Source organism: Pezoporus flaviventris, unplaced genomic scaffold (genome assembly GCF_033815535.1).
Source record: "Pezoporus flaviventris isolate CSIRO_AGI_PZ_B2104156 unplaced genomic scaffold, CSIRO_AGI_Pfla_v1 ptg000015l, whole genome shotgun sequence".
Lineage (NCBI taxonomy): Eukaryota > Metazoa > Chordata > Aves > Psittaciformes > Psittacidae > Pezoporus > Pezoporus flaviventris.
Window position 1 is genome coordinate 1,963,060 of NW_026892563.1, and position 26,591 is coordinate 1,989,650.

Below are 26,591 nucleotides of genomic sequence, written 5' to 3' on the forward strand. Positions count from 1 at the left end.
AAGAGGCAGAGGTTAAGTGAATTTCCAAAGGTCGATTAGCAAGCAAGCTGCACAGCTGGGATCAGAACAAAAAGCCTGCTTTAGCAGTAAACATTCAGACACTGCAGAGGGAAACCAGGAATAGGTCCCTTTTCAACACAAGCTGGAGAGGTGAACTCCAGGCAAAGGACAGGGCAAGGCAAGAAGCAAGTGAACTGTGAAATGCGCTGTGTGCCAGTTAGTTCTACCTTATTTATCACTGTATATATCAATTTGGAAAAGGAGTCTAGTGATTTGTTTGAAACTGGGAGGCTGAAAGACTGATAGCACAGGTCCTTCCTACCTAGACAGTCTTTTCCTCCAAGGTTTTATTACATCCTATATGTAGGATCAGTCATGTGAAGATACATAATTTAGTGTGGTGCCTTGGTCTACAATGGTGCATCGTCCATCCATTCAGGCTGTGGATTAAGCCTGAGGGCTCTTCCAAATTACACAGCTCTTGGCCCTTGCCAGAGGGGGCTTTTCCCAAACCAGCCAACTTGCAAAACCCTGGACTGTGCATGGGAGCTTTTCAGAGGCCAGTCACAGCCAAAGCTTTGAGTAACTGCAGTCAAGCTTAACTGCTTTGGGGTGCTACAAACATTCATTTGCTGGTGCCCAGTCCATCCATTCACCCCTCTAACCCCACTCCACATTCCTCAGTCACACAACAAACCAGCAGCACCGAGCTGCCTTCCCGCCAGCCACCAACCACCAGGACATGGAGCAGAGCTGCCTGGGCTGCTCTTAGGGAAGGGGAAGCAGTGTCTTGATGTGATGGCAACTGTGTCCAGGTGTCCTGGGTTCATCAGTAGCAGTCATTTGTCTCCTCCTTAGTAGCTGGTGCAGTGCTGTGTTTTTGACTTTCAGCCTGGGAACAGCGCTGATAACACTGATGTTTTTAGTTGCTGCTCAGTAATGTTCACTCTGACCAAGGACTTTCTGAGTCTCATGCTCTGCATGAGAGGGGAAGCTGGGAGGAAGCAGAGACAGGACACTTGACCCAAACTAACCAAAGGGGTATTCCATACCACAGCACGTCATGCCCAGTGTATAAACTGGGGGGAGTTACCCCAAAGGGCTAGATCACTGCTTGGGTTGGGCTGGGTATCAGTCAGTGGGTGGTGAGCGTTTGTATTCTCTTCCTTTGTTATTTCCCTTATTATTATTATTGGTGGTAGCAGTAGTGGTTTGTGTTATACCTTAGTTACTGGACTGTTCTTATCTCGACCTGTGGGAGTTACATTCTTTTGATTCTCCTCCCCAACCCTCCGGGAGCTGGGGGAGAAAGAGGGTGGAGTGGGCGAGCGGCTGCATGGTTCTGGGTTATCAGCTGGGCTTAAACCATGACACCAGGGCCTCAAAACATGTTAGCTTTCAGCAATGGTGTTTCACAAGGGCTATGATGGCTGGTGGAGAGCCTTTGTCTCCCCGTTGTCGTATGTGCCATGCCTCGAGGGTTGCTCTTACCCCATGCTGGTCCCACAGCCTGGCTGCATGGAGGACTTGCCTCAAGCTCAGAGAACCTTCTCAGTAGAGCTTGACTCAACTGATTATCATTAGGGAACCATGCAAATCCACTGATTTCTTACTAATAAAACATGACTCTAGATCCTTTCATGGACAGGCAAAACTCCTTTGGGGGTTGGGGAGGAAGCAAGGGAGTGATGGTGAGATAACAACAATCATCTCAGAAGATGGGGATTGGTCTGTTCTACATATCTGTAGACTTCATTCTGTTTGTATGCTTTCAGACTCACCAGAACAGCTTATTTTTGTGACAGCAATTATTTGTCTCTATACACAGGAAAGAAAACAAGGCAAACATCTGCCTTCACAAATTAATAAAATGTGATGAATTCCACAGATGTCCAAAGGCTTTTCTCATGTTTTTGGTCACACCTCATTTGGTTTTAGTAACATCTCAACTCCTGCCCTGCACACTGAGTGCTCGCCTCTCTGCCAGTAGGGAAAAGAAGAGAGCACGAGAGGCAGGGGGCCTGCCTCGGTGCTGTTGTCTTCTTGCCTCACCTCTCTCTGCTGAGACAGCTCATGTGCCAGTGCCACGATTCCTTGGGATGGGTGCATGGGTTGTTAAAAAATAGAGAAAAGGCCTTGAGTGCCAGTTATGTTTGTGCCAAAGATGTGTGGGAGCCAAACAGTAACTGATACTCCAGAAGCCCCCAACACTCTCTCACATGGGAGCTGTGGGGGCTGCATTTCCCACCTGGGATGTGCTGAGCATCAGCTCCCAGGCAGATGCAGGGACATGCGCAGTGGCACCAGGTGGTAACCCAGGGAGATAGTGTATCATCAGAGCCTCCACATGGCCCAGACTCCTCAGGCGCTCAGCACCCCCTGGGGATCAGGACATGGAAATCAAGGCAGTTAATGAGAGCGAGACCCTGTTCCTCTGCCCAAATGCCCAAAGGGAGCAAAGCACCCTGGACTCCCTGGGATGTGCCAGTGGAAAACCAGAGAGGATATGGAGAGGGTTTGGCCACCTGATGCACAGGCACCAAAACCAGCCACAGCAGCTCAGGACAGAAGGGACTTGATAGAAAGGGACATGTGGTGATTTGAGATTGTGAGATACAGGCGGCACCTCTCATACTGGGGACAGACCACATCTGACCTCAACCATGTCTCAAGGATGTCAGAGGCCAGCAGAAGGAAAGGCAGGATGAGATGGCAGATGTGATGCCCTGGCACACACACCAGTAGGGCAGTGGGGGGATGCCCAGGTTTAGGGACAAATAATCAAGCTACCCTCCCTGAGAGAATCCAAGCCCTGCCTTTGGACCCCATCTGCATTTACTTAGGTCTCCACAGCATGCTACAATGGTGATTTCACCAACCTACCATGGAGGGCCAGAAGCACCACATCTCACAGGATCAAACCATGCAGCCATGAAATCTCCTGCCTTCCCCAGTATATGCCACATAAACACCCACCACCTTTACAACAGGTTTTCTTTTTTAGGGACACAAAGATGACCAGAGAGATAGAGCACCTCTCATATGGGGAAAGGCTGAGAGTTGGGGCTGTTCAGCCCAGAGAAGACTCCGGGGAGACCTTAGAGCAGCTTCCAGTACTTAAAAGGTGCCTATAAGGAATATGGAGAGAGACTTTTTAGCAGGGCCTGTTGCGGTAGGACGAGGTGTTTTACACTAAAAGAGGGGAGATTCAGGCTGGATGTGAGGAAGCGTTCAGGAGCCTCAGCTCCGAGCGGCGAGAGCCACCCAGGGAGCCTCGAGCCCTCGCCGGGCCTTGCCCAGGAGCCGGCAGCTCCGCTGAGGCGGGCGGGGACTCGCAGGGGGCGGAGCCAGGAGAGATGGCCCCGCCCTGAGCGGGGAAAGCCCGCCCCAGGGAGGGCGGGAACAGCGCGTGGCGCGGCCGTTGGAGCCGGCAGCTCGAGCGGGCAGCGGGGGGAATGGGGAGCGGTGGCCGCGGGGCAGGGCCCGGCCCGGCCTGGGAGCTCTGCGCTGGCTGCCCCGGCGGTGACAGCGGCGGCACCAGGCAGAGCCGGTGAGAGGGGAGGCTGCAGGGCAGAGCTCGGGGTGTAGGGAGGGAGGGAGGGGGTGCCTGCCTGCGCCGGTATCGTGAGGAGAGGGTGCGCAGCGGGCAGGGCTGCGCTCGGTTCGCCCTGGTGGAGGCAGAAATCAGGAAGCCTACAGGTGGAAAGAGTATTTTATTTGTTTATAAAGTTAGGTTAGTTTGGTTCAGTTAATTTCAGTCTAGTTTAGCTTAGATTACGTTTACAGTTCGTAAATATTTCAGAGCGGTGCCCTGGTGGTGCGAGAGCAGCTCAAGAACCCAGCCAGAATAGGCCGGGGAAGACCTGACAAGGGGTGGTGCTCAATGCTACAGAGGACCAGCAGCAAGTCCTGGGGCCACTCTAGGCCCACCAGAGGCAGACGGCTGCCTCTCCCCGGATGTGCGGCATGAGGGCAACCAGCGTGGAGCACGAGCAGCTGCCTTTGGGCGACACTAAGCCAAAGGAGCCCCATGAAGAGGCTGTGCTCGGCTGCAGAGGAAGGCAAAAAACCCCAGGGACACTTGCCAGTCCAGCCTGGGAGAAAAAAGCCCTCCCCCCCCCCCCCCCAGCTGCAGGACACGAGGGGCCACCTTCATGGTGCGCGAGCACCAGGCAATAACGCAGCCAGAAAGGACCGAGGAGCCCTGACAAGTGGTCATGCTCAGTGCTCAGAGGAAGGCAAAAAAAAACCCGGGGACCGGTGCCAGTCTGCCCCGGGGCAAAATTCCTTCTTGACCCCAGTGCTGGCGATCGGCTACTCCCTGAGCATGTGAGCAAGACCTGCTCCTGGTCCGAGGGCTGGGTATGCCGCTAAGGGGACAAGGGGACAGTGGCACTGCCTTTTCTGCCTCCACCTGGAGCCATCTCAGGGGCTTCCAGCAACACTAAGATGCCATTGTTCTGATGACTCCTTAGAGCAAGAATCCTTCCTGTGCTTGGCAGTAGGAGCTCCAGAGCACTGGGGGAGGGCACTGAGTGATCTGTGCATCCTTTTTCTTCTGGTTGCTGCCACTCTCTCCCCAGGAGATGAGGATGCCGAGCTCCTCGATGACTGAAGCAGGATTTCCTTCCTTTCCTTCCTTTCCTTCCTTTCCTTCCTTTCCTTCCTTTCCTTCCTTTCCTTCCTTTCCTTCCTTTCCTTCCTTTCCTTCCTTTCCTTCCTTTCCTTCCTTTCCTTCCTTTCCTTCCTTTCCTTCCTTTCCTTCCTTTCCTTCCTTTCCTTCCTTTCCTTCCTTTCCTTCCTTTCCTTCTTTTCCTTCCTTTCCTGCTGATGAACTTTGAGCGTGGCCCCTCCAGGAACTGGAACTGCAGCACCGAACCTCCCACAGCTTCATGCGTCTTGAAGTTCTTCCCCCATTAACCCCCTCCCAGTAATTCCCCCGCTGCCTTCAGGGCTTCCCCTGGGATGCCCTCAGGCTGCCAGCTCTGTCATGGTGGCAGCGCCAGGCACTCTGGCAGTGGGACGGGAGGGCGCTGGACTTATACTGCCCCAGAGCATTGTGTTGCTGCGTTGGAGGGTGCTGGCACTATGACATGGCAGTGATGGGGCCCCCGCAGCCCTGCCCACTGCAGCCCTGCTGCTGCTGCCCCTTCACCCCGCATCCCTTGGAGAAAGGCCTTTGGGCTGCTGGCCCTGACGCAGTGCCTGTGCCCAGGAGGCCCAGGCAATGTCCCTGCCCATGATGGCCACACACTGGGCACCACTGCGGGGTGTCCCTGTAAATAAATCTGTGTGTTCAGACCGTATCCATAAAGGCTTTTATACCACGTACAGTCATTTGACTGTGGCCATCCCAAAGGTGAAAGAAAGGGGTTTGGGTTCCCTGTGCATGAACTTTACAGAAACGTAGAGAGCATGCATCATTTCCTCACCACTCCTTATCAATACACCAAGTGACATTTGCTACTACACTGCTTATGGTGAGGTCTTCTTCTTGAAAAGAAGAATTTAAGGAATCTCTTCTGGTTTTTTTTGTCATGGTTTAAGCCCAGCCGGTAACTCAGAACCTGGGAGCCCCTCGCTCACTTCCCTGCTTCTTCCTCCCCCTGCTCCCAGAGGGATGGGGAGGAGAATGGAAAGAATGTAACTCCCATGGGTCAACATAAGAACAGTCCGGTAACTCAGGTATAACCCAAAACCACTGCTGCTACCGCCAATAATAAAAATGAGAAGAGAGAAAGGGGAGAGAATACAATTGCTCAGCACCTGCCGACCGATACCTAGCCCGACCCGAGCAGTGATCTAGCCTTTCTGGATAACTCCCCCCAGTTCCTGTAGCGGGCATGACGTGCTGTGGTATGGAATACCCCTTTGGTTAGTTTGGGTCAGGTGTCCTTTCTCTGCTTCCTCCTGGCTTCTCCTCCTCCCTGGCAGAGCATGAGACTCAGAAGGTCCTCCTTGGTCAGAGTAAGTGCTACTGAGCAGCAACTAAAAACACCAGTGTTATCAGCTGGAGAGTATGGAACTCTTATCTGGGGACAGATGATGAGTCAACAGAGAGCTTTTGGGTCAGGTTCAAAGAGAGAACTGCGATGTGATGTACGTTACTATGGGGATCTGTAACAGGCTGCCTGCTCAAGAGGACTCTGTTGGTGATACATTCTATAGACAGATAGGAGCAGCCTCATGCTTGTAGGCCCTTGACCTCATGGGGGATTTCCACCACCCTGACATCTGTTGGAATGACGGTACGGCCCGGGACAGGCAATCCGGGAGGTTCCTTGATTGTGTGGAACACAACTTCCTCTTGCAAGTAACAGCTCAGCCAACGTGGAGAGGTGCCATGCTTGACTGCATACTCACCAACAGGGAGGGGCTGGTGGGGAATGTGACGCTCCAGGGCAGCCTTGGTTGCAGCAATCATGAGATGGTCAAGTTCGAGATCGTCAGGACAGTGAGAAGGGCACGCAGCAAGCTCACTGCCCTGGACTTCAAGAGAGCAGAATTTGGCCTCTTTGGGAGGTTCCATGGGATAAAGCCCCACAGAGGGCAGGGGGGCCCAAGACTGCTGGTTGGTATTCACCTGCTCCAAGTTCAGGAGTGTTGCATCCTGACTAGATGTAAATGCAGCATGAAGGCCAGGAGGCCACTAATGAATGGATAAGGAACTGCTGAGAAAACTTAGAAGGAAAAAAAGAAGCTTATAAAAGGCAGAAGCAAGGACAGTGTCTTGGGTTCAGCAGCCTTTGTCCGGGAAGCTAGGGACCAGGTCAGGAAAGCTAAGGCCTGGTTAGAATCGTCTGGCAAAGGATGTGAAAGATGACACTTCTATAGGTATGTCACAAGCAAAAGACAGACTAGGGATGATGTGGACTCTCTCCAAAAGCTATCAGGAGGACTGGCTACCCTGGATTTTGAGAAGACTGAGGTTCTCAATTACTTCTTTGCCTCAGTCTTCACCGGCAAGTGCTCTGGCCATACCGTCCAAGTCTTGGAAGGGAGATGCAGGGACTGTGAGAATGAAGACCCTAGGCCCACTGTAGGAGAGGATCTGGTTTGAGACCATCTTAAGAAACTGAACGCACGTAAGTCCATGGGACCTGATGAAATCCATCCGCGGGTCCGAAAGGAGCTGGGGAATGAAGTTGCTAAGCCACTGTCCATCATATTTGAGAAATCATGGCAGTCAGGTGAAGTTCCCAATGACTGGAAAAAGGGAAATATAACTCCCATTTTCAAGAAGGGGAAAATGGATGACCCAGGGAATTACAGACCAGTCAGTCTCACCTCTGTGCCTGGCAAAATCTTGGAGCAGATTCTCCTGGAAGGCATGCTAAGGCACATGAAAAACAATGAGGTGGTTGGTGGCAGCCAGCATGGCTTCACTAAGGGGAAATCCTGCCTGACCAATTTGGTGGCCTTCTATGATGGGGCTACAGAACTGATGGACAGGGGTAGAGCAGTTGCCATCATCTCCCTGGACTTGTGCAAACCGTTTGACACTGTCGCACAAGACATCCTTGTTTCTAAATTGGAGAGACATCAATTTGATGGATGGACCACTCAGTGGATAAAGAACTGGCTGGATGGCCACACACAAACAGTTGTGGTCAACAGCTCAATGTCCGGCTGGAGACCAGTAACGAGTGGTGTCCCTCAGGGGCCAGTTTTAGGACCAATCTTGTTCAACATGTTTGTTGGTGACATAGACAGTGGGATTGAGTGTGCCCTCAGGAAGTTGCTGATGATACTAAGTTATGTGGTTCGGTTGATACACTGGAGGAAGGGGATGCCATCCAGAGGCACCTCGACACGCTTGTGAAGTGAGACCATGCCAGCCTCATGGAGTTCAACAAAGTGCAAGGTTCTACACCTGGGTCGGGGCAATCCCAGGCACAGCTACAGGTTGAGCAGAGAAGAGATTCAGAGCAGCCCTGTGCAGAAGGATTTGGGGGAGTTGGTCGATGAGAAACTGAACACGAGCTGGCTTCAGTGTGAGCTTGCAGCCCAGAAAGCCAACTGTATCCTGGGCTGCATCAAAAGGAGTGTGGTCCTGCAGGTCAAAGGAGGTGGTCCTGCCTCTCTACTCTGCTCTCACTTGGATTATTGCGTACGGTTCTGGTGTCTCCAACATAAGAAGGACATGGAACTGTTGGAGCGACTCCAGAGGGTGGCCATGAGGATGATCAGGGGACTGGAGCACCTCCCGTATGAAGACAGGCTGAGAAAGTTGGGGCTGTTCAGCCTGGAGAAGAGAAGGCTGCGTGGAGACCTCATAGCAGCCTTCCAGTACCTGAAGGGGGCCTACAAGGATGCTGGGGAGAGACTCTTCATTAGGGACTGTAGTGATAGAACAAGGGGTAATGAGTTCAAAATTACACAAGGGAAGTTCAGGTTAGATATAAGGAAGAAGTTCTTTACTGTGAGGGTGGTGAGGCACTGGAACAGGTTGCCCAGAGAAGTTGTAAATGCTCTATCCCTGGTAATGTTCCAGGCCAGGTTGGACAGAGTCTTGGATTGACATGGTCTAGTGTGAAGTGTCCCTGCCCATGGCAAGGGGGTTGGAACTACATGATCTTAAGGTCCTTTCTAACCCAAACCATTCTGTGATTCTGTAAGAAATTTTTTACAATGAAGGTGGTAAAATACTGGCACAGAGAGGTGGTGGATGCACCGTCACTGGAGACAATCAAGTCCAGGCTGGATGTGGCTCTGGACAACCTGATCTAGTTGAAGATATCTCTGCTCATTGCAGAGGGGTTGGACCAGATGACCTTTGACGCTCCTTTCCAACTCAAACTATTCTATGATGCTATGATCACCAGGCATGGTGTGAAACAACATTTTATTCAAGACAGCCCTTCTGTTTGCAAGCTGGACATCCATACTGAAGGACTGTGGCCACAGCCAGAGCTGGTGCAAGGCAGATCAGCTGCACAGGTGGACACCTATACATTTGCCCCAGGTGATGGTGCTCAGCCACACTTGCCCAGGCACTCAAGGAGCTCCATGCGGATAGCAATGCGCACATGCCAGCCCAGTGGGATGAGGCGGATGTAGCGGGCCACGATGGGTGGCCGCAGCAGGTTCTGCACCGAGGATGAGCGGTCTGAATTGCCATAGAAAACCTGTGGAGAGAGGTATGGGCAGGTGGTTAGGGGGCTGGAAATCCTGCCCCATGAGTGTGGGGTGCTTGTGCAGAGCAGAGAAGGAGGAGGCTCCCTCTCCTTCACCCCCAAAATTAAAGACTAAAAAGAGCCAGGTGCAGAAAACTTGTCACACTCACAGGGTTTTCTGAGTAAGTCACTTTCCTCCTGTTGTTTCTGCACTTTTTATAGTTAGGCTGGACTTAATCTCACCCCATTTTCTCTCAATTGCCTTCCCATAGCAAGGCACTGCATGTTTGGAGTGAGTATGGTTGGCCTTGGCTGTTTGCATTTCATGAGCAGGGCTCCCAGACACACTGATTTAGACAAAAAATGTATTCAGGGGCCTTTTTCCTCTGCTTGGCCATGTGCCACATCTCCTCCTGCCAAGACCTGTTTTCAGGGAAAGCTCAGCATCTCCCCAGGGCTACAGGAACTAGTACTTCAGCAAAGCCACCTGAGCCTCCCATGCTGGCATGGGGCAATCCCCACAGATGGATACTGAGGATGGCTAGGATGCAGCAGCTGTGGCATCCCCCAGGCCAGGTGGGATGCAGGTGTATGACAGCCACAACTGTACCATCTCCCCAGTGCAATTTTTTGCTTCAAACCAACCCCTAAGTGCAGCATGACAGTAGTTCAGTGGGTTGTGACTTAACCAGTTGTGGATTTTGTCTCAGGGTTTTTTCTGTGTTGTCATCATGCAATAGCCCTGAATTTATGGCAAAAGGAGCCCCCAGTCTGCAGTGCTCAGGCATGGCCGGGGTTCTGTGGCTGCAGCCAAGAAAGAGGTTCCACCATGGAGGTGCTGCCTCCTCTCTCAGCTAATGCCTCCAAGCTTTATGTGGAGTCCCCTGTTATCATTAGAAAATACTTAAAATTCATTCTGTCCATCTGTGGCTGGTCAGTGTGGAACTCACCCTCACCACATGGGAGGATGCCCTAACTGTGCTGCCTCTGGACTTGGGGTGAGCACCAGGCCACATCCACCCTGCTCCTCCCACAGAACCCCCCTCTAGTGGCACCTCCCTGGCAGGATGTGATTTGTTCATGTCACCAAATAGGCCATCCCTGCACCAGTGGCCAAAGTGCAAAGTCCACCGACCCGGTTGTTGCCGGTCTGGTCCTTGTAGTAAACCCAGTTGAGGTTTTCATCGGTGCGGTACTGCATGCTGTACTTGGTCATCCACTCATCGGCATCGCAGCGCCCCTGCGTGAGGATTCCCGAGATCACCTTCACCTCTTTCAGGTCGATCTGCAGCCACTGGCTGTTGTCCTGGTACTTTGAGAGCCACGCACACCTGGGGGGACATCACTGGACCCAATACATCTGCCACCACTGCCCTCCGGGGCAGGCCCTCCTGTTCCCACACAGACAAGGGTCGCTGGTCCATGGGGCCGCCTGGGGAGGCATTTCTGAACTCACCCGAATCCTTGACCATTGAGGCGGGCCTTGTTGGCCGTCCAGGAGGAGTACCAGCCCGTGTACTGTTCAGGGTTGGAGCAGCTTATCTGGTCTGGGGTGACAGCGCCGGACTCAAAGCCCAGGGGCTTGTGGTAGGGGCACTCTGCAAAGCAAAGGAAAAAATACCTTAAGGGTGTCTTTGTTCCCTGGGTGTGTTTGTACATGTGTTGTCAACACCTTCTGTGGTTTCACTGCTCTTAGACCCACACTACAAACCCTGCAGTATTTGCTGCACAGGGCCATGGCATCTTCATTTTTAACTCTAGTGTGAATTTCTAACTCTTATCTCTCTATCAAACTTATTAAACCTGTGCTGCCTGCAGCATTTTGAAGGGAAGATTTTATCCAGATGTTGCAGTCCAAATTTCCTTCTTGCAAGCATGTGGAAGCAGATCCAGACTGGGATCCATTGACCTGAATCCAGCCTCCAGGTTGTCAAGTCTCTGCCTGGTTCTTGGAGAAATGCCTCTTCTTACTGGGCTTTATCTCCTTCTGCTCCTCCTCACTGACCTGATTTATGGCCATGCCTGCATGGCAAAATTGCTGAGTCTGCTCTGATCAGCCCTCAGATCTTCTGCATTTTCTGCTACGGAGACTGTATCTGGAGAAAGTCATCTTGTGGAAAACCTGTGGATACTCTGGTGCCAGTGAGATTTCATGCTTGGCCCTGCTGAAGGCTTAAGGATGTCCATCTGAGGTTTTGCCTTCCAATCTTCAGGCTACCAAACCTGATCCCACAGCTGTCTTCCACCACAGTGAGAAGTTCAGCAAGACTCTGCTGGCTGCAAAAGCCCTAGGGGCAGAAATATTCATTCACTATTAAAAACTTCTGTGGTGGGTCACCACACAGTGCTCTGGAAGGCAAGCCTTTAGTCATGCTGCCATGCAGATCATCTACATGCTGCCTGAACATAGTTGTGAGGTTTTTTTTGTTACGAATGGCAGACATGCAGGGAGCATCAGTGGGCACCCAGAGCTTGGCACGACTGCAGCTTCCCCCGTTCAATGGCCCAGTACTGCAGCCATGCAGTCAATGTCTCATTAGCAAGCTCCACTGTGTCGATATCCTATGCATCAATATCTCATTAACATATCTTGCTCAGTCAGTACCGCATTAACATGGCTTTCCCCATGGAAGAACATAGCTGCTGTCCCACTTTCCTCCAGGCATGGAAACATCATGCTTTTCCACCACGTTAAAACCCTTGCTGGGCTGAGGTGGCCCTGTGTTGTTTACTACTCGACAGGCTTATCTCAAACACCGCGTAACTTTACTTTTAGCAATACTAAGCCTCTGACCACACAACTGTAATGCAATTAGCAGGTCACCTTCTGGCATGTCCAGCTGCCCCATGTGCACAGGCACACAAAACAGATGCCTGGTGCCCTCCTAGCCAAACCGGCTGAGCCATTTAATGCTGTTACTGCAAACCTGAAGAAAACTCATGGAGTGGTTGTGAGGCCAGCTGCTCCCCTCCAGCCCTGCCAGAGACAGCTCTGCGGCACATCAGAACTGCTGCTCTGCAAAGCATCACCAGGCAGCGGAGGTGTGAGGCCTCACCACTATGGCTGGGCTGGGGAGAGAGACAAGCTGGGAGATACAGTGAGGAGATCCATTATTCAGAAGAACAGCCTTTATTAGTCAAGGAAGATACCTTCATTACTCAGCTACATATTGTTAATGTGTGAGAGCACCCCTCACAACTAGCCTGGCCAAGAAACCTAGAGCTGCTCCTCTCACACGTGTCCCTCAGCCATGGAGAGATCAACCAAACTTGCCATGTCTCCTCTCCTTTCCTTCCCTTTCAAGGAACAAAGTTTTAAAATGAAAGCAGGTAGGTTTATATTGGACATGGAGAAAAAAAATTTTGTGACACTGTTGGTGAGCCACTGGAGCAGGCTGTCTAGAGAAGTTGTGGATGCCCCATCACTAAAATTACACGAGGTCAGGTTGGATGGGGCTTTGAGAAACCTAGTCTAATGAAAGATGTCTTTGCCAAAGGCTGGTGGGCGCATTGATGATCCTATGACAAAGAAGAGTTGTGATAGCCAGAACTTTGAAGGAGCGGTGAGCCCAGGAGGGCTGTACCAGCTCAGGCTCATGTTTGGGGTAGTGCATATGGGTTTCTTGCATAAGACACTGGAGGAAACTCTCACAACAGGACATATAAAGTGTCATTTCTGGAACTCCTGTAAGTGATTCTTCTGCATCACAAGTGCTATCTACAGAAAATGCCTTTTTCCTTTTCAGACCTACCCCAGCAGGCAGCCCTATGGAGATAACAGCTGCAGAAACCAGAATGACAGTGTGAGAAGCCGTAACCCTTTACTGGGGGTGTTTGGGGCTGCTCTGCTCGGGGGACAAGACACCACCCATGCACAGTGGTTGAATCCTCCCCCTTGTAGTTTCTCCAGACAGCAAAGAAGCCTGTGGACAATGTTCAAGCTGGTTGAGGCCCAGGCAGATGTGGCCTCCACAGGAGCAGGATGCACAGAGGGAGAGCTCAGGGAAATCAGATGGGCAGACCAGGATAACTGGAAAGCCTCTGTGCTTGTCAGCTCCCTCACACTGTAGGAGGGAAACCTTCAGGTCCAGCAGAAGCATTGGATAGAAACAACTGGGGGTTTTCACCTCGCATTTCTGTTTGTGGCAAGCTCTGCCAATGATGTCATATCTTCTTGTCAATACATGTTTTATTTGCTTTCTAGTCTGTCCTGACTTCCACTGAGAGCTATTCCAAGATAATTCACTTAACCTTCTCCTCCTCCAGGGCAGCCATGACACTGAGCACTGGGGTGATCTTTCCCCTGTGTGTCTCCCCTGGAGCAATGGGGCAGCATAACATACCTCAAGTAGTTGCATAGCCTCTTGCAGGAGCTGGGAGGAAGTGGTTGCTAGTGGGCATGAGGCAGTGGCATGGCATGCCACCCAGCTGCAGCTGGGATGAACACATTAGTGTGACAGAGGCACAAATTAGAGTGAAGCTTCTGTGGAACACACGAGCTAAACTTGAAGGTGAGTTGGGCACTGATAAGACCTTGCTGGGATAACAGCAGGGAAAATGTGGCAGAGAGTAACAAAGAGCTTGATCAGAAACCTGTAAAACATGATCTGTGAGGAGTGGTTGAAGGAGCTGGGCAGAGGCAGCCTGGAGACCCCCCCCCCCCCCCCCCCACACACACATTTGTGGTCTTTTACTGTATAAAAATATGCTGCAAAGAAAGAATAAGCTGTTTTTCTTGACCCTTGGAAAGAGGACACAAAGTACCAGGCTAAACTTCAGCAAGGGAAGATGAGCCCAGGTGGTACAAAAGGTTTCTTACAGCATACTGTATTAGTTGCCCCAGGCAGTTTCCCACACCGGTGTGGAGGGCTGTAGGATAGGGCAGGCAAGCACCCACTGGCACGCACCAGCCTGGGCCACCCTGGGTGATCTTCCAAGGTCCACGCATGACCTCTGCTGCTACTGTCCCTCTGCCTGATGATGCAGGGTCACCCTGCACCTCCCACTGGTACAGCTCCCCTGGCCCCACCAGCAGCTGGGATTGGCATAAGTACCAATAATGTGCCACCTCTGCACTGCAGGGTACAACAGGGGTTGCTGCTGAAGATCACCAGACAGACATGGCTAAAAGTGCACTGGCCCCTTACCTGGCATGCACTCCAAGCTGTTGGTCCTGCTGGACCACACCGAGTTAGGACCTCCTTGACAGTCACATTTGCAAGCCTTGCTGTGCCACATCTCCAGTCGCTCATCCTTAAGGGAAGGTAAAAACCAGTAATAAATCAACATAGTCATCAACAACAGTGACATCAGATAAATCTGAGTACTGAAGCACCCATCCAGGCTGCTGTACCTTCTCTGATCCCCCTCCTTCATTTTGGCCTGGCATGAAACATGGAATGTCTGCCCCTTGGATTCAGAAGTGGGAGTATGTGCCTGGGTTTGGAGGCCCAGGTGCCATCCCTCCTTCTGCCCCGAGGCACCAGAACTGGGCAATGCCAGACCCTCAGCATTTGCCCAGCAGCCAAACCAGCCAGAGACTCTTACCTCTCCTGGAGAAAGGGCCATGGCAGCTGCAGCAGCAGGCATGGAAGGAAGAATAGAGAGATCAGAAATGAAAAGGCTGAAAGAAAATGTTAGGAAATGCAATGAACATTTACTCCTGAGCTGGGGACAAGTAAAGTGAGGAAGGACTGACAAATCTACTGTGCTTTCCCAAGTTAACTGCAGGGGAAAGCAAGAGAACATGGGCAGGAACAGAGCACTATGTGTGCCTGTGTGGGTCCTACTCTTCCACTGTGTTTTCTTTTTAATGCTTTTGGCATCTCCTCTTTCTGATCAGATACACCTGAAACATCCTGAGGAGAAACCCAGGCCAGCCCCCTCAGCTTCTGCTTTACAGCTGATTTTGCCCCTATCCCTTTTTGCCATCTTCTTGCCTCACAGTTTCCCTTTCTTATTGTGCCTGTGTGAGCTGGTGAGTCCCAGGGGTGAAATCCCAGCCCAGTGCCACCGCAAATCACCAATGCCTTTGGAGGAGATGGGACACCCCACGAGGTGTCTGGCCTGAGGACACTCCCCCTGGATGGGATAGAGGAAAATGAAATGTAAATAGGTCTCTCCAATCCATCTTACATACAAGACTCGTTTGTTTTTGTTTTTTTTTTTCCTTAGGCTGTAGAGGAAGAGCCACAAGAGATTTTTGTAGCATCTGACCTGGTTTATCTCCTCCTGCCTGTCACTGAGCAATGGCTTTTTCTAGTGAAGTTCAAAGTAGGCTATGTTAATAGCATTTGGACCATCAGTATAGTGCCCAGTTAACTATGAAAACAAAATAATTTTTAAAAATGGCTGCTGATAACTCATTAACACAAGTCAAATGTCAAACATTGTATATTCAATGCCAGTAGGGAATCTGCAAGCCACTAAGGACCAAGCTTTTGAGCAGGCAAAAACTCGTATGTAAGTTTTGTGAATACAGAAAGAGGACCTTTCCACCAAATGAATTAGACTCTGAATTATTCACTAAAATCTAGTTATGATTTATTCATTCATACACTGTCAATTTGCTGAGCCTAGGAAGCTCCAACTAATGCTGGGAATTTACATCTCACGTTTCTATAGCAAGTTTCATCTCAAAAGACTCACAGACACTGTGCAATTATAATCAGCTGAAATATAAACTATGTACAAAGCTCTTTTTATTACTGAAATGCAACAGCTCCTTGCATGTGACGCTGAGCCTGAATGTATAAAGAGTTTGAAAGAAAGACCCCAGCAAAGAACAAAATTATAAAGAAATTTAAAAAGGAAAATCCCTTTTTGAACACAGAGATGGTGCCCTTTGCTTCAGTGTCCCAGCGCAGCATTTCTGGCATCAGGAACTTACGGCATTAACCCAAGGCATCAGCCCTGGGAGTAGAAGCAAACATCAATCTACAATAAAAAGATGTGGCTTTTAGTGAGGCCCAAGAGGGAGGCAGGAGTCATCCAGATACCATCAAGCTCAGCAGGAAGTCGTGAATGCACGTCTCCAAACCTGGCCTCTCGGAAAGTGTAGGCTGGGGGCCACGCACAACACCACGCTCCACCCTCCCCAGCACAGATGTCACCCAGCCAAGACCTGTGATCCATTGTGCAACAAGAAAACCAAAGCAGAGCTGCAAGCCCAAGGCCATGTAGCGCATTGTCACCTCCATGCTGTGCCACACAGGGCAAAGCAGGTCAACTTAAACCAGAGGGAAGGTGGCCCGGGGAAGCAGCAGGTTTGGCTTGGGGTAAGCACAGCAGTCCTTCCTGAGCAACATGGCCTGATAACCCCTGGCATCAGGAGATGAAAGGAGAGGAAAAGATGCCCTTGCCTGCAGTCGGATAGAAAAAGTAGTAATTGATATATTGGTGTGTTTACAGCTGTGACGGGTCCTGTCCTACAAAGGAAATGAAGAGGAAAGCTGACTGCCAATAGTCTAAAAATGTGATGGCCAGCATGCTTTTATAGTGAGCATGTTTGCCTTCAAGGAAGGTTACAAAGATAATTGGTAATTGTAGGTCAGGCAGAACGAATTGTTGCAATTCATGGGAGAGTCATAAGTCCTGCGTGGTCGCCAGGGGCTGTTGTTTTAAAAGTACAAGATTAAAAAAACCCCAAAACGTTATAAAAGAAAAAGCCCTATTAACAGGCCTCCTCCCTCCTGGACATTCAGCAAACCATCAGTTCAGTGAAATAAATTATAATCTGTGCAAGTCTGTGAGAGGCAGGAAGATCAGGAAGATAAGGCATATACCTTTCCTGTCCCTCCATCCTGCCCTGCAGCATGGCATGTCCAATGCACTGCCATGCAAAAATGCCATCTCATAGTTCAGAATCTGGGGACAGGAGCTTGGGAAAGCACCAAGGGATGATTTTGTGCCTGATGGGAATGGGCTGAAGCATGGGCCCTGGGATAGCCCCGCTTGGCACTTGATGCTGAGCAGGATGAAGGGGAGAGATACCCACAGACCGAACCAGGTCTGGGAGAGAAGGAAAAGAGATGGCAGAGGCAGTCCTGGAATGCTGAGGTGGAGAGGACAGGGGTTTCCTGAGGTGGAAGTGGGCTAAAGCAGCAGCTACAACTTGGGGCTAGCTGGCGAAAGGAAGGGGCAACCAGTAGCATGGAAGCTCAGCTGCTGGCTTTTTAATGACAGGAACAGGTAACTGTGTGCCCCAGAAAATTTGTGGTCATTAACAACATGGTTAAACAGAGAAAGAAAGGAGGAAGGTAAGTGTGCAAAGAAGTAACATCAACAAAGGCAGAGTACATTTCATAGAATCATAGAATGGTTTGGGTCAGCAGGGGCCCTAAAGATCATCTAGTTCCAACCCCCCTGCCATGGGCAGGGACACCTTCCACTAGACCAGACTGATCAAAGCCCCATCCAGCCTGGCCTTGAACACTGCCAGGGATGGGGCATCCAATAAGCCAATAAGGCATTTTGGTAACATCAACTCTGAGAAATAATATTGAACATCCTGCCCATAGGGCCATGACAGCAAGCCATCCTTTTTAGGGTGCCTAGAATTAATGACAGATGTGCAAGCATGAGAAAGCACATTTACAATAAAACAGAGAAATAAAATATAACACAGAATAAAAGTCAGTCATTTGATTTGCCGGAGTAAGTTCACATAAACCTGGCCATTGCAGGTAAAGTATGTGGAAAATGTTAATGACTTTGTTTATTTCTTGACTTTACAATTTAGGTGGTCTAAAAGCTTAATCTGGAAAATAGTTAATTTTGTCTTTCATGTCTGCATGCATCAACTCAGTTTAGCAGAGCTCAGAAAGATGAACAAAATTATTTCCTCTCCTCGTAGTGAAGGGCACTCCCTCGTGATGCATCACTTTCCTAGCATGGTGGCTCCTAGGTGCATAGCTAGTCAACTGCTTCCCTTCTGCACATAGGGCAGGGGAAAGGAAAAATGCTTAAAAAACAGAAAAATTGACTGGAGACCTGAAAAAGGGGTGAGTGGAATGAATGGCACTGGTTTTAACACATTTTCTGAGAGGCACACCACTTCAAGTCCCTGTTTTCCTTGAGCACCGCATTAGAGAGCATCAGGAAGCAGAGCTAGGTACAGCACAGGGGGCTGAGACACTGAAAAAGGTACTGTGGTACCTCTGTGCCCACTGGGTGCTAGTTTGTGGGTTGCTATATTATTAACCTCAGCTATTTTTACATCCCAGGCCTGGAAATCGTGCCAGGCAAGCATGGTGACTCACATCAGGCTGCACCAGCCTCGAGCATGGTGCATTTGGGGAAGCTGCTGCGTCCCAGGCCACCATCATACGTGGCATTTTCCCCATCTCTCCTTACCCCTGTGCCAGAGGTGATGGGACAGCTGTGGCTGGTCCTCAGGTGCCCTTGGCAGGCGTAACCTCCTCACCCAGTCATTTGGTGGTTGCTTATTTGTTTTCCCCTCAGGGCTTTTTCAATGGCCATGCTAAGCAGGATCCTTACTGAGCTGAGCAAACAGTGCCTTTACTTGTAAAACGTGCAGGCTTTAAATGGTCCTTGTGAGCTATGCTGACAGGCAGAGACCATCAGGGCATATGCAGATCTATGTCCACCAGAAGATTTTGGGAGTCAGACTGTCCCGGTGAAAGCAGGCTGTTCATCCGCGGGCTTTCACCACCTAAAGCCACTCTGTAAATGGTATTTTGGCCCTGGCAACCCCCAGCAAGGCAACAGGACCAGCACCAATGCCAGTCTGCACAAGAGAGAAGGGCTCGTATTTCATGTTAAGCATCTCTCTCCTGCTTTAATGCAGCTTCTGCTTTCCTCATTCCTTTTGTGGGGATTTTCTCATTGTTTTATTATTTTCAATTCCATTTCATTTTCTTTCTTTAAATGATTTGTATTTGGTATCCACTTTCATTCATTTGTATTTTGTCTCATATAATATTTGCTGGTATTGATCTGAAAATTATAAAAAACATATTTAAATAAGGACAATTATACCTATGTAATTAATATTATCTTTTATGCCAGCTGTCTCCATAATGTTTCCACATTTTTTTATGTTGTGAAGATATGTGAAAAAAAAAGTTAACAAAAAATCAACCTTTTACCCTTTTCTTCTTAAGAGATGTGTAATTTTTCTAAATTTTTTTTTTTCCTCCAAAGTGTTCCTTTGAAAACTTTTGGCAATTTCTGATCTTATTGACATTTGTTCCTTCCTGCTTAGAGCGTATAGCTATGTAGAACATTGCCTGCATAATAATTTTATTAGATTTATTGATTATGCCAAAGGGCAGCACTAAAGATGTTATTTACTGTGATCTGAGGCGGGTTTGGGCCTTTGATTTTGATTTTTGTGGGGAAAAAAAAGAAAATAATTCTTTTCAACTGCTGAGACGTGCTTATTTCCCAATGTGTAGTGATCATGGCTGGAATAATGCAGCACAGGCATGTCACATTCAATGTGCTAAAAGCGTATTCATGTCAAGCCAGGGCTCAGGGTGCTCCCCCTCACCATATGGAGGGGCCCCGGCAGCTGCTGTGGCTCACGTCACAGGAGCCTGCCTGCTGCACCATATGCTACGGCTGCTGCTGTGATGGTGTCGCCGGCAAACACAAGCCCAGCCAAGGTGTGGGGGGTGCTCCTCTAAGCCACTTCTTTTGCCAGGGAAAATAAGTTAAGTAGCTTATCACGGCTTCAGCACACATGGCTTAGGGGATTGGCCTAGCAGCACCTGCTCCATGGTAGGAGAGGCAGCATTGTGAGGTGAACCAGGGCAAAGCACCACTTCTTGCTCTTTATCCAGAAGAGGACATATGGACCACAAAGCAGAGAAAGCCAGTAAACTAAGAAAACCAGTGAATTAAGAAAATAAATTCAATACCAAAGGAGCGATGCCTGGAAAGAGATCATACAAGTAATTTTTCACTGCAGGCTTTCCAAAAATATCCTGATGTGTGGGTGTCTATTTAAAGCAAGCTGTGTCTGGGATAAAGAGCAAGGTAGGAACTCATTCCAAGGACTAATTGCAGGTTATGCTATGCACTGGGAAAAAAATGCTGGAGTCCAGGTAAAAAAACAGCCTTCCAAGAAGCTCAGTTACCAGTAACCTTCCCAGGTGAAACAAAGGAGAGCAAAGAGATAAGGTATGAAGAGAACACACAACTATATGCTGGGAGATTATAAAGCCCTAGTAATTAGACAGAGGGGGGTACAGCCAAACATAAAAGGATGATGTGAAGGCATGGCTATTTGGGAAACACTTTCCATGAAATGTGGTAGACCAAAATATTCAATGTAAAGAAAGAAGGACAGAAAAAACTAGACAAAGCAAAAGACTGATAATTCAACATTCATGGCGGAAAACCTGGATTATCTGATAAATCTGTCCCCCACTCTGACAGATCATACTCTATTCACACATTAATGTTGGTAGATAACGCCCAGCACCTAGCAAGAGCAACCTCAGCCTTAAGACAACAGCAGCTTTGTTATTGGCTTTGATGAAGCCAGAATTAAACACAACCCACAAAAATTATCTCCTTGTTCCACAGCTGGGTTCCACAGAAGGCGACCATGACCCTGAATTTTCTGGCTGCTTCTAGCTCTGGTTTACCTACTTTCATTGCTACTTTTCAGAAAAGTAAGTTTGAGAAAGCTTCAGAATTGATACTTTTCTTGACTTATGATTGCTTTTTGTTTATAAAGTGCCTTTGGAAGTTTTTTCCAGGCCAATATGCCTGAAAGAGACTTTTAAAAAAAGTCAGATCTCCATCAGCAATGTCTTGCTGGTAATGATCAGCTTCTCATTAACCAAGAGTTTTGATTAAGGAAGGACCAGTCTTCCATATTATACTGTACCTCATTTTTCAAATCAGAATTATTATTTACACACTGGCTCAGCTGCACTACAATTTTTGTTGCAAATTCATATTTTGACAAATTATATGGCAAATTTTTTACACTGCAATTATTTTGTGAAACAGTTTTACTACTGAATATTCATAGAGCTGTAAGAATGCTGCTCACTCATGTACATTAATTATGCATCTCCTCCACAATTTTGACTTTCCCCAAATCATTATGCCTCCATGAGAATGCAGAGAAGAGCTTTCTCTATACTCCACAGCCCCTGGTGCGTACCTTTGTACAAGAAAAGAAGAAACAGCACGACGCTTCCCATCCTGAACCGCATCTTTTCCTTCCTCTTTTGAGAATAGCTCCTTAGCATGCTGTTAGGCTTACTGGGAAGGCATGAGATTAACTTAAGCATTGCCTAAGCACCTTACTCTCCTTCATTCTCATGATTTTATCAAGCACTATCAAGCCAACCACAAAATTATTACTGTCAAGCTCAATCATCTAGGATGTCATGTGCAACAGTTTTTAAGAGGTAAAAAGTAATGAGGTACTGACACTCTGAGTACTGATAGGGAGAAAACTCCAGGAACAAATCTGACTCTGTATGCAGACATTTGTTCAACTAAACAGGGACATACCTACCTAGAAACCACATATACCCCCCCCCCCCCCCCGTAGAAATGTAGCTGTCTAATGCTTATAAAATATATGTAATGTTGTGCTGGTTTTGGCTGGGGCAGAGTTGATTTTCTTCATGGCAGCCAGTATGGGGTTGTGTTTTGGATTTGTGCTGGAAACCATGTTGATAACTCAGGGATGTTCTAGCTATTGCTGAGCAGTGCTTACACTCAGAGACAAGGCCTTTTCTGCTTCTCATACCACCCTACCAGCAAGTAGGCTGAGGGTGCACAAGGTGCTGGGAGGGGACACAGCTGGGACAGCTGACCCCAGCTGACCAGAGGTACATTTCATACCATATGGCATCATGCTCAGCATATACAGCTGGGAAAAAAGAAGGAAAGGGGAGGATGTTTGGAGTGATGATGTTTGTCTTCCCAAGTCATCATTACCATGAAGGAGACCTGCTTTCCTGGGGATGGACCTGCCTGACCATGGGAAATGGTGAATGAATTCCTTGGTTACTTTGCTTGTGTGTGCATTTTTTGCTTTACCTGCTGAAGTGTCTTTATCTCAACCCACAAGTTTTCTCACTTTTATGATCCTGCCATCCCACCAAGGGCAAGTGAGCAAGGGGCTGTGTGGGGCTGTGTGGGGTTAAACCATGACAAGTATATATTGTCTGTTGTATGTGGTATGTATTCATTATCTTCCATCCCAGTTATTTACCTCTACACTATCAATGCCTTTCCTAATAACAGCTGTAGAAATCTGCCCTGACCTTAATGCTCTTTTAGTCACCTAATAGCAAGGGGTTGAAAACTGCAATTAGTAGATCAAATGGAAATTGCACATTTCAGTAGTTTACTTTCTGAGCTGTAAAAATCTCAAACCAAAAAAAGTAAACCTCCCTTTGCTAACAGTTCTACCTATAGTACCCTCTAATCAGCTTACGTCAAAGAGAGTTATACATTTGATTTTAAAATGACTGAAAGATTCAAGACGTAAACAGACTGCTAGTGATTCTGGTGGATCTTGCACCCATTCCTCCAATCTCTGTTAATTATGTGCAATTAGCAGTGACTTTTTAATGAAGGTTTTTGAAAGTAATTGCTTCGGAAGCAGCTTTCTATGTTTCAGATCTCAGATTGTATGCACGCAAAATAGATTAAAGTGCTGCATAGATCATGTATGCTGCTGCTGAATTAAACTAGACCTGTCTCTAGTTTTCTGGTGTACACCCATTCAAAAACACTGTGTAAACAAGGATGCTGACTTTTTGGAAACAGTCTACTGGGCAGGATTCATCTCACCTGCCTCTGGATACCCACATATTTGGAATGCTCTTTAAATGAGATGTCAGGGACAGCATCTCTCTGCAGATGCACCTCCAGTGCTGCATCCTGCCCTCGCCAGAGTGTGCGACATGACTGGGACAAGCCTCCTGCCAAGGGGGCTTGCTGCTTTGCTCAGCCTTGAGCAGTTTAACCTGCTCAACCCAACACTTTTCCCATTTTAATCTACCCTAAAGAAGAGGACAGGCAATCACAGGCAGACCCCTGAATGGACATGGACATCCTGCTTCTTGGACCTGGGCCAACTCACCCCAAACACTAGGGAACATCAGTGCATGGCAGGGTGAGTAAGCAGTGTGGCTACAGAGACAAAAATTTCCAGAGCTGCTGAAGACGCTTGGATATCTATTCTCTCTTTGCATTGATGAGCACTTGGTATTTAAGTCCCATGGTCTTGAAAATCCCAGCTTAAAAATCTCTAAATACATTCATTCACGTATCTCTTGGAAAACCAGATCAGAACTTCAGCCTCTCAGCTCATGGTCACTGGGAGGCAGAGCTGCCCACCCAAAGAGAAATCACCTACTGTACTTTTAAAAAGTGAAACCAAATTCTCTCCTACCACCCTAAGCATTTTAAAATCAGCCATGGGTTATGGTCAGCTCCACCTTTCAAATAGGTCTTGATTTTGTGTAAGGAATGTAATAGCTCAGAGATCATGTTCAGAAATAGCACAGCTGTTATCAAAGAACACTTCATCCAAAGGTACACTGTCAGGATTGGTGGCTCCCAGTTATAAAATTCCCTCCCTACAAAAAAAAAGTGCAATCTGTGTTTAAAAATGTGTCTGTAGCATTAAAAAAAAAATGAACTGGCTCACAGGAAGAGTAGAAGAGCCTTTAATATATTAAAATATATTAAAACTCTAGACAGTTCAGACCCTCTGTGTCTAATGGTGTTTGTGGGCCTTCGTTTTAGTAACTGTAAAGAGCAAAACTGTGCTGCCACTACAGACAACATTGCTAACTGATCATGTAGTTAATTCCTAGTGAGCATACAAATACTTTCAGGTATAGAAGACAGAAAACAATTTAAATCCAGTACACAATATAGTACCAGATAGGGCTACATTTCCCTTAAAAAAAAAAAATAAAATAAAATAAAATTGAAAAGGATAAAATTAGCCTGGCATTGATTATGGAACAAAACTATGGCTGGTACAAACGGTCCAAAGGAGGAAGGTTTGGTGATACCCACAGTGCTGTGTAAAACAGAGGCAGGAACTGACTGGGCAGGTTCACTCTTGGCCACACATCTCCAGGTCCAGCTCGTGTCCCATTGGCTTTAAAACATTTTGGTATGTTTTCATGGTCCTCAGATATTTTGGTGTATTTTCTTCCCCCATATTGTGGGAAATAATACAAAGGCTGCCCTGCACCATTGGAATGCTCTGAGTACATGAGTTTGAGTACAGCTTGCACTTCCAGGGGCATGACATGAAGGCATGGGGGTTTGTAAGGGTGTGAACCCCCTGGGATGGCAGCAGGGGGAACAAATTGAATGGAGGCTGTTCAACACCCTGCCTGGGGATGCTCCCTGGCATGTGTCCCTCCCCAGCTGGGTTAGGTGGCCTGAACCACAATTTTACCAGGCGTTTGCTAAGAATTAAACAGCATGGAACACTGGAGGCCAGTGTTCCAGTCCATACTTTGGCCTGGCTTTGTTAGCAGATAAAGATACATCTCACCACCATTTAAGGAGCTCTATGCCAATACTGTATGCAGACTTAGTGCTTTCTGCCTATAGCTTTCTCCTTATGAGAAATGAATTTGCTTCTGATCATGGCAGAGCTGTGTATCTATGAGCTCCCAAAACACATATATGTGCATGGAGGCCTTCCTGGCATTTGACTGACTGGCAGTGTGCACGTGTGCCCTCAGAGGGAAGCAGGTAAGAAAAGCACTCGTGTGAGAGAGAAGTGCAACTCCATGTAGTGGTTTTGTGCTTCTCCCAAAGTCAGACTGCCAGACAGCTAAATCAGAGCGGCACACACAGATTCACGCGTCTGGGAGCTGAACACACACGACATGCAGTGTCTCAGCGCAAATGTGTGACTGGTGTGGTTTGGTTTTAGCACAGTTAGGGAATGTACAAAATACACATTTATACATGTACGTGTGAACCACAGAAGAAGGATACTGACATGCTGAGAGCAAGACTGCCAACGCTTTTCAGAGCTTGAGTCAAGCCGGTAAGAGCTGGATCCTGTTGAAATGGATGAAGCTATGATGGTCTACACATGCAGAAGATCTGTATCTTGAAATAAAATATTCTTTCCACAAGCCTGAAGTGTGAGCTTAAGTTCTCTTCTGAAAAGGAGCCTTTTCCCTAAATGTAGGAAAACACAGTGCAGGTAGTTATTTGGTGCTGGCCACCAGGATCAGGCCCACTCACCCTGTTATGCATGCAGCTGGGGGAGTTGTGGCTGTCATTGGCAGGGTAGGCACCATGGGGACCACCATCCCTATTACATGGGAAGTACCTACATCAAAAGCTGGCAAACCCTACATTAGGAAAAGTCTAGCTACAGCTGATTCAGCTTTGAGCCTGTGTCCATCTGTGGAAGACAGTTTACCCAAGAGATGGAATACATTGCTTCGGCTTCACCTCCCGGGGGCTGCACACACAGTTCTAACCAAGTTAAGCAGAGGAAAGCCAGAGCTGACATCTGCACTTCCAGGCTGCAGGACACACAGGCCATTAGTGTCATTACAGCGCTTAACGTTATGAAATTACCCTGCTAGGTCTTACAATGTAATATATGTGTGCCTTCTACCCAAAATAGCTTTTGCAGCCTGGTCCAGGTATCTGCACATTGCACTGCAATTTGTAACTGCAACTTGCCCACACCCCAGAGTGTTTCTTTAAGTAAGACCAAACACTGACAAAGGATTCATAGTTTTCTTATGATGATGATTAAGAGAAGTTTCAGCTAAGCCGATTTTTCTCTTTCATCTTTATGATAAGTAAATCACACCCTCCTGCTCTGATCAGCAGAGCTAAGGAGCTTCCTCCTTCTGCAGAGGTGTTTTAGCCCCAGCACTCATCAGGGCTCCCATGCACAGACAAATGCCATGGCAGCATCCATGCCCAGAGGTTACCCTTTTCTAAAGGCTTGCATGTGCAAAATGAGACAACACATAATAACTCAAACTGCTCCAAGGCAAGCTCAGATGGCTTCTTCTTTCTCGATTAATAAAATCAGCAATACACGCAGTACAGGGGAAAACAGTTTTTCTCCTGTACTCAAACACTTCTCCAAGCACAGAGGTGAAAGCAACAGTGAAACAGTGAAAACTCCAGTCTGCCCTGGAGAAAACTTTCCTTGGGGATGCATTGAGCTGCAGCCTTCACCACCGCTATGTGGATGCTCGCACACCCTACCTGGGAGGAGGCACAGGCTCCTCCCCTCTGCCTCCAAGGCTGCCTCTGGTCCCTGTAGTCCCCTTGGTTACCCAGCCCAGGGACCATAGCAAGACCATGCTGTCGAGAAAAGACTCCTCTTTTGCTGCTGAGGATGAAGCCTCTGACCTGTGGCAGGGAGAGGCCCCATCTGCACCTTTCTGCAGCAGCCAGCCCCGGCCTAAGCTGCAACAGTGAGAAGGGGTCCATGGGAAGATGCAAAATGGCCCCCAAGAGCTC

At 48.3% G+C, this 26,591-nt stretch overlaps 2 protein-coding genes across 4 annotated transcripts in view; one reads left to right on the forward strand and one right to left on the reverse strand.

Annotated features, from left to right (window-relative positions):
- Nucleotides 1-8,828: 8,828 nt before the first annotated feature.
- On the reverse strand, nt 8,829-21,517 carry RS1 (retinoschisin 1). Of its 3 annotated transcripts, XM_061453211.1 has the most exons (6): nt 21,259-21,517; nt 14,664-14,689; nt 14,264-14,369; nt 10,573-10,714; nt 10,252-10,447; nt 8,829-9,128 (listed from the first exon to the last, which is right to left on the reverse strand). In XM_061453211.1, exons 1-6 carry the CDS (start codon nt 21,386-21,388, stop codon nt 8,976-8,978), a joined length of 753 nt encoding a protein of 250 aa, XP_061309195.1. In that variant the 5' UTR covers nt 21,389-21,517; the 3' UTR covers nt 8,829-8,975. The 3 variants fall into 3 exon arrangements, with proteins under 3 accessions (XP_061309195.1, XP_061309194.1, XP_061309193.1); XM_061453210.1 differs by lacking the exon at nt 21,259-21,517 and having other exon boundaries at nt 14,664-15,177; XM_061453209.1 differs by lacking the exon at nt 21,259-21,517 and having other exon boundaries at nt 14,264-15,177.
- The window catches only part of PPEF1 (protein phosphatase with EF-hand domain 1), a 51,460-nt gene continuing 41,399 nt past the window's right edge, over nt 16,531-26,591 (forward strand). The window contains exon 1 of the mRNA XM_061453204.1: nt 16,531-16,540. The gene's annotated coding sequence lies outside the window, so the exon portion shown is untranslated. The remainder of the gene's footprint in view (nt 16,541-26,591) is intronic.

Coding starts and splice junctions, on each gene's coding strand:
- RS1 (XM_061453209.1), bottom strand. CDS start 14,864: ATGTTCTCTTGCTTTCCCCTGCAGTTAACTTGGGAAAGCACAGTAGAT. Junction 10,448..10,572: donor CTCAATGGTCAAGGATTCGG/GTGAGTTCAGAA, acceptor ATGTCCCCCCAG/GTGTGCGTGGCTCTCAAAGT. Junction 9,129..10,251: donor ACCAGACCGGCAACAACCGG/GTCGGTGGACTT, acceptor CTCTCTCCACAG/GTTTTCTATGGCAATTCAGA.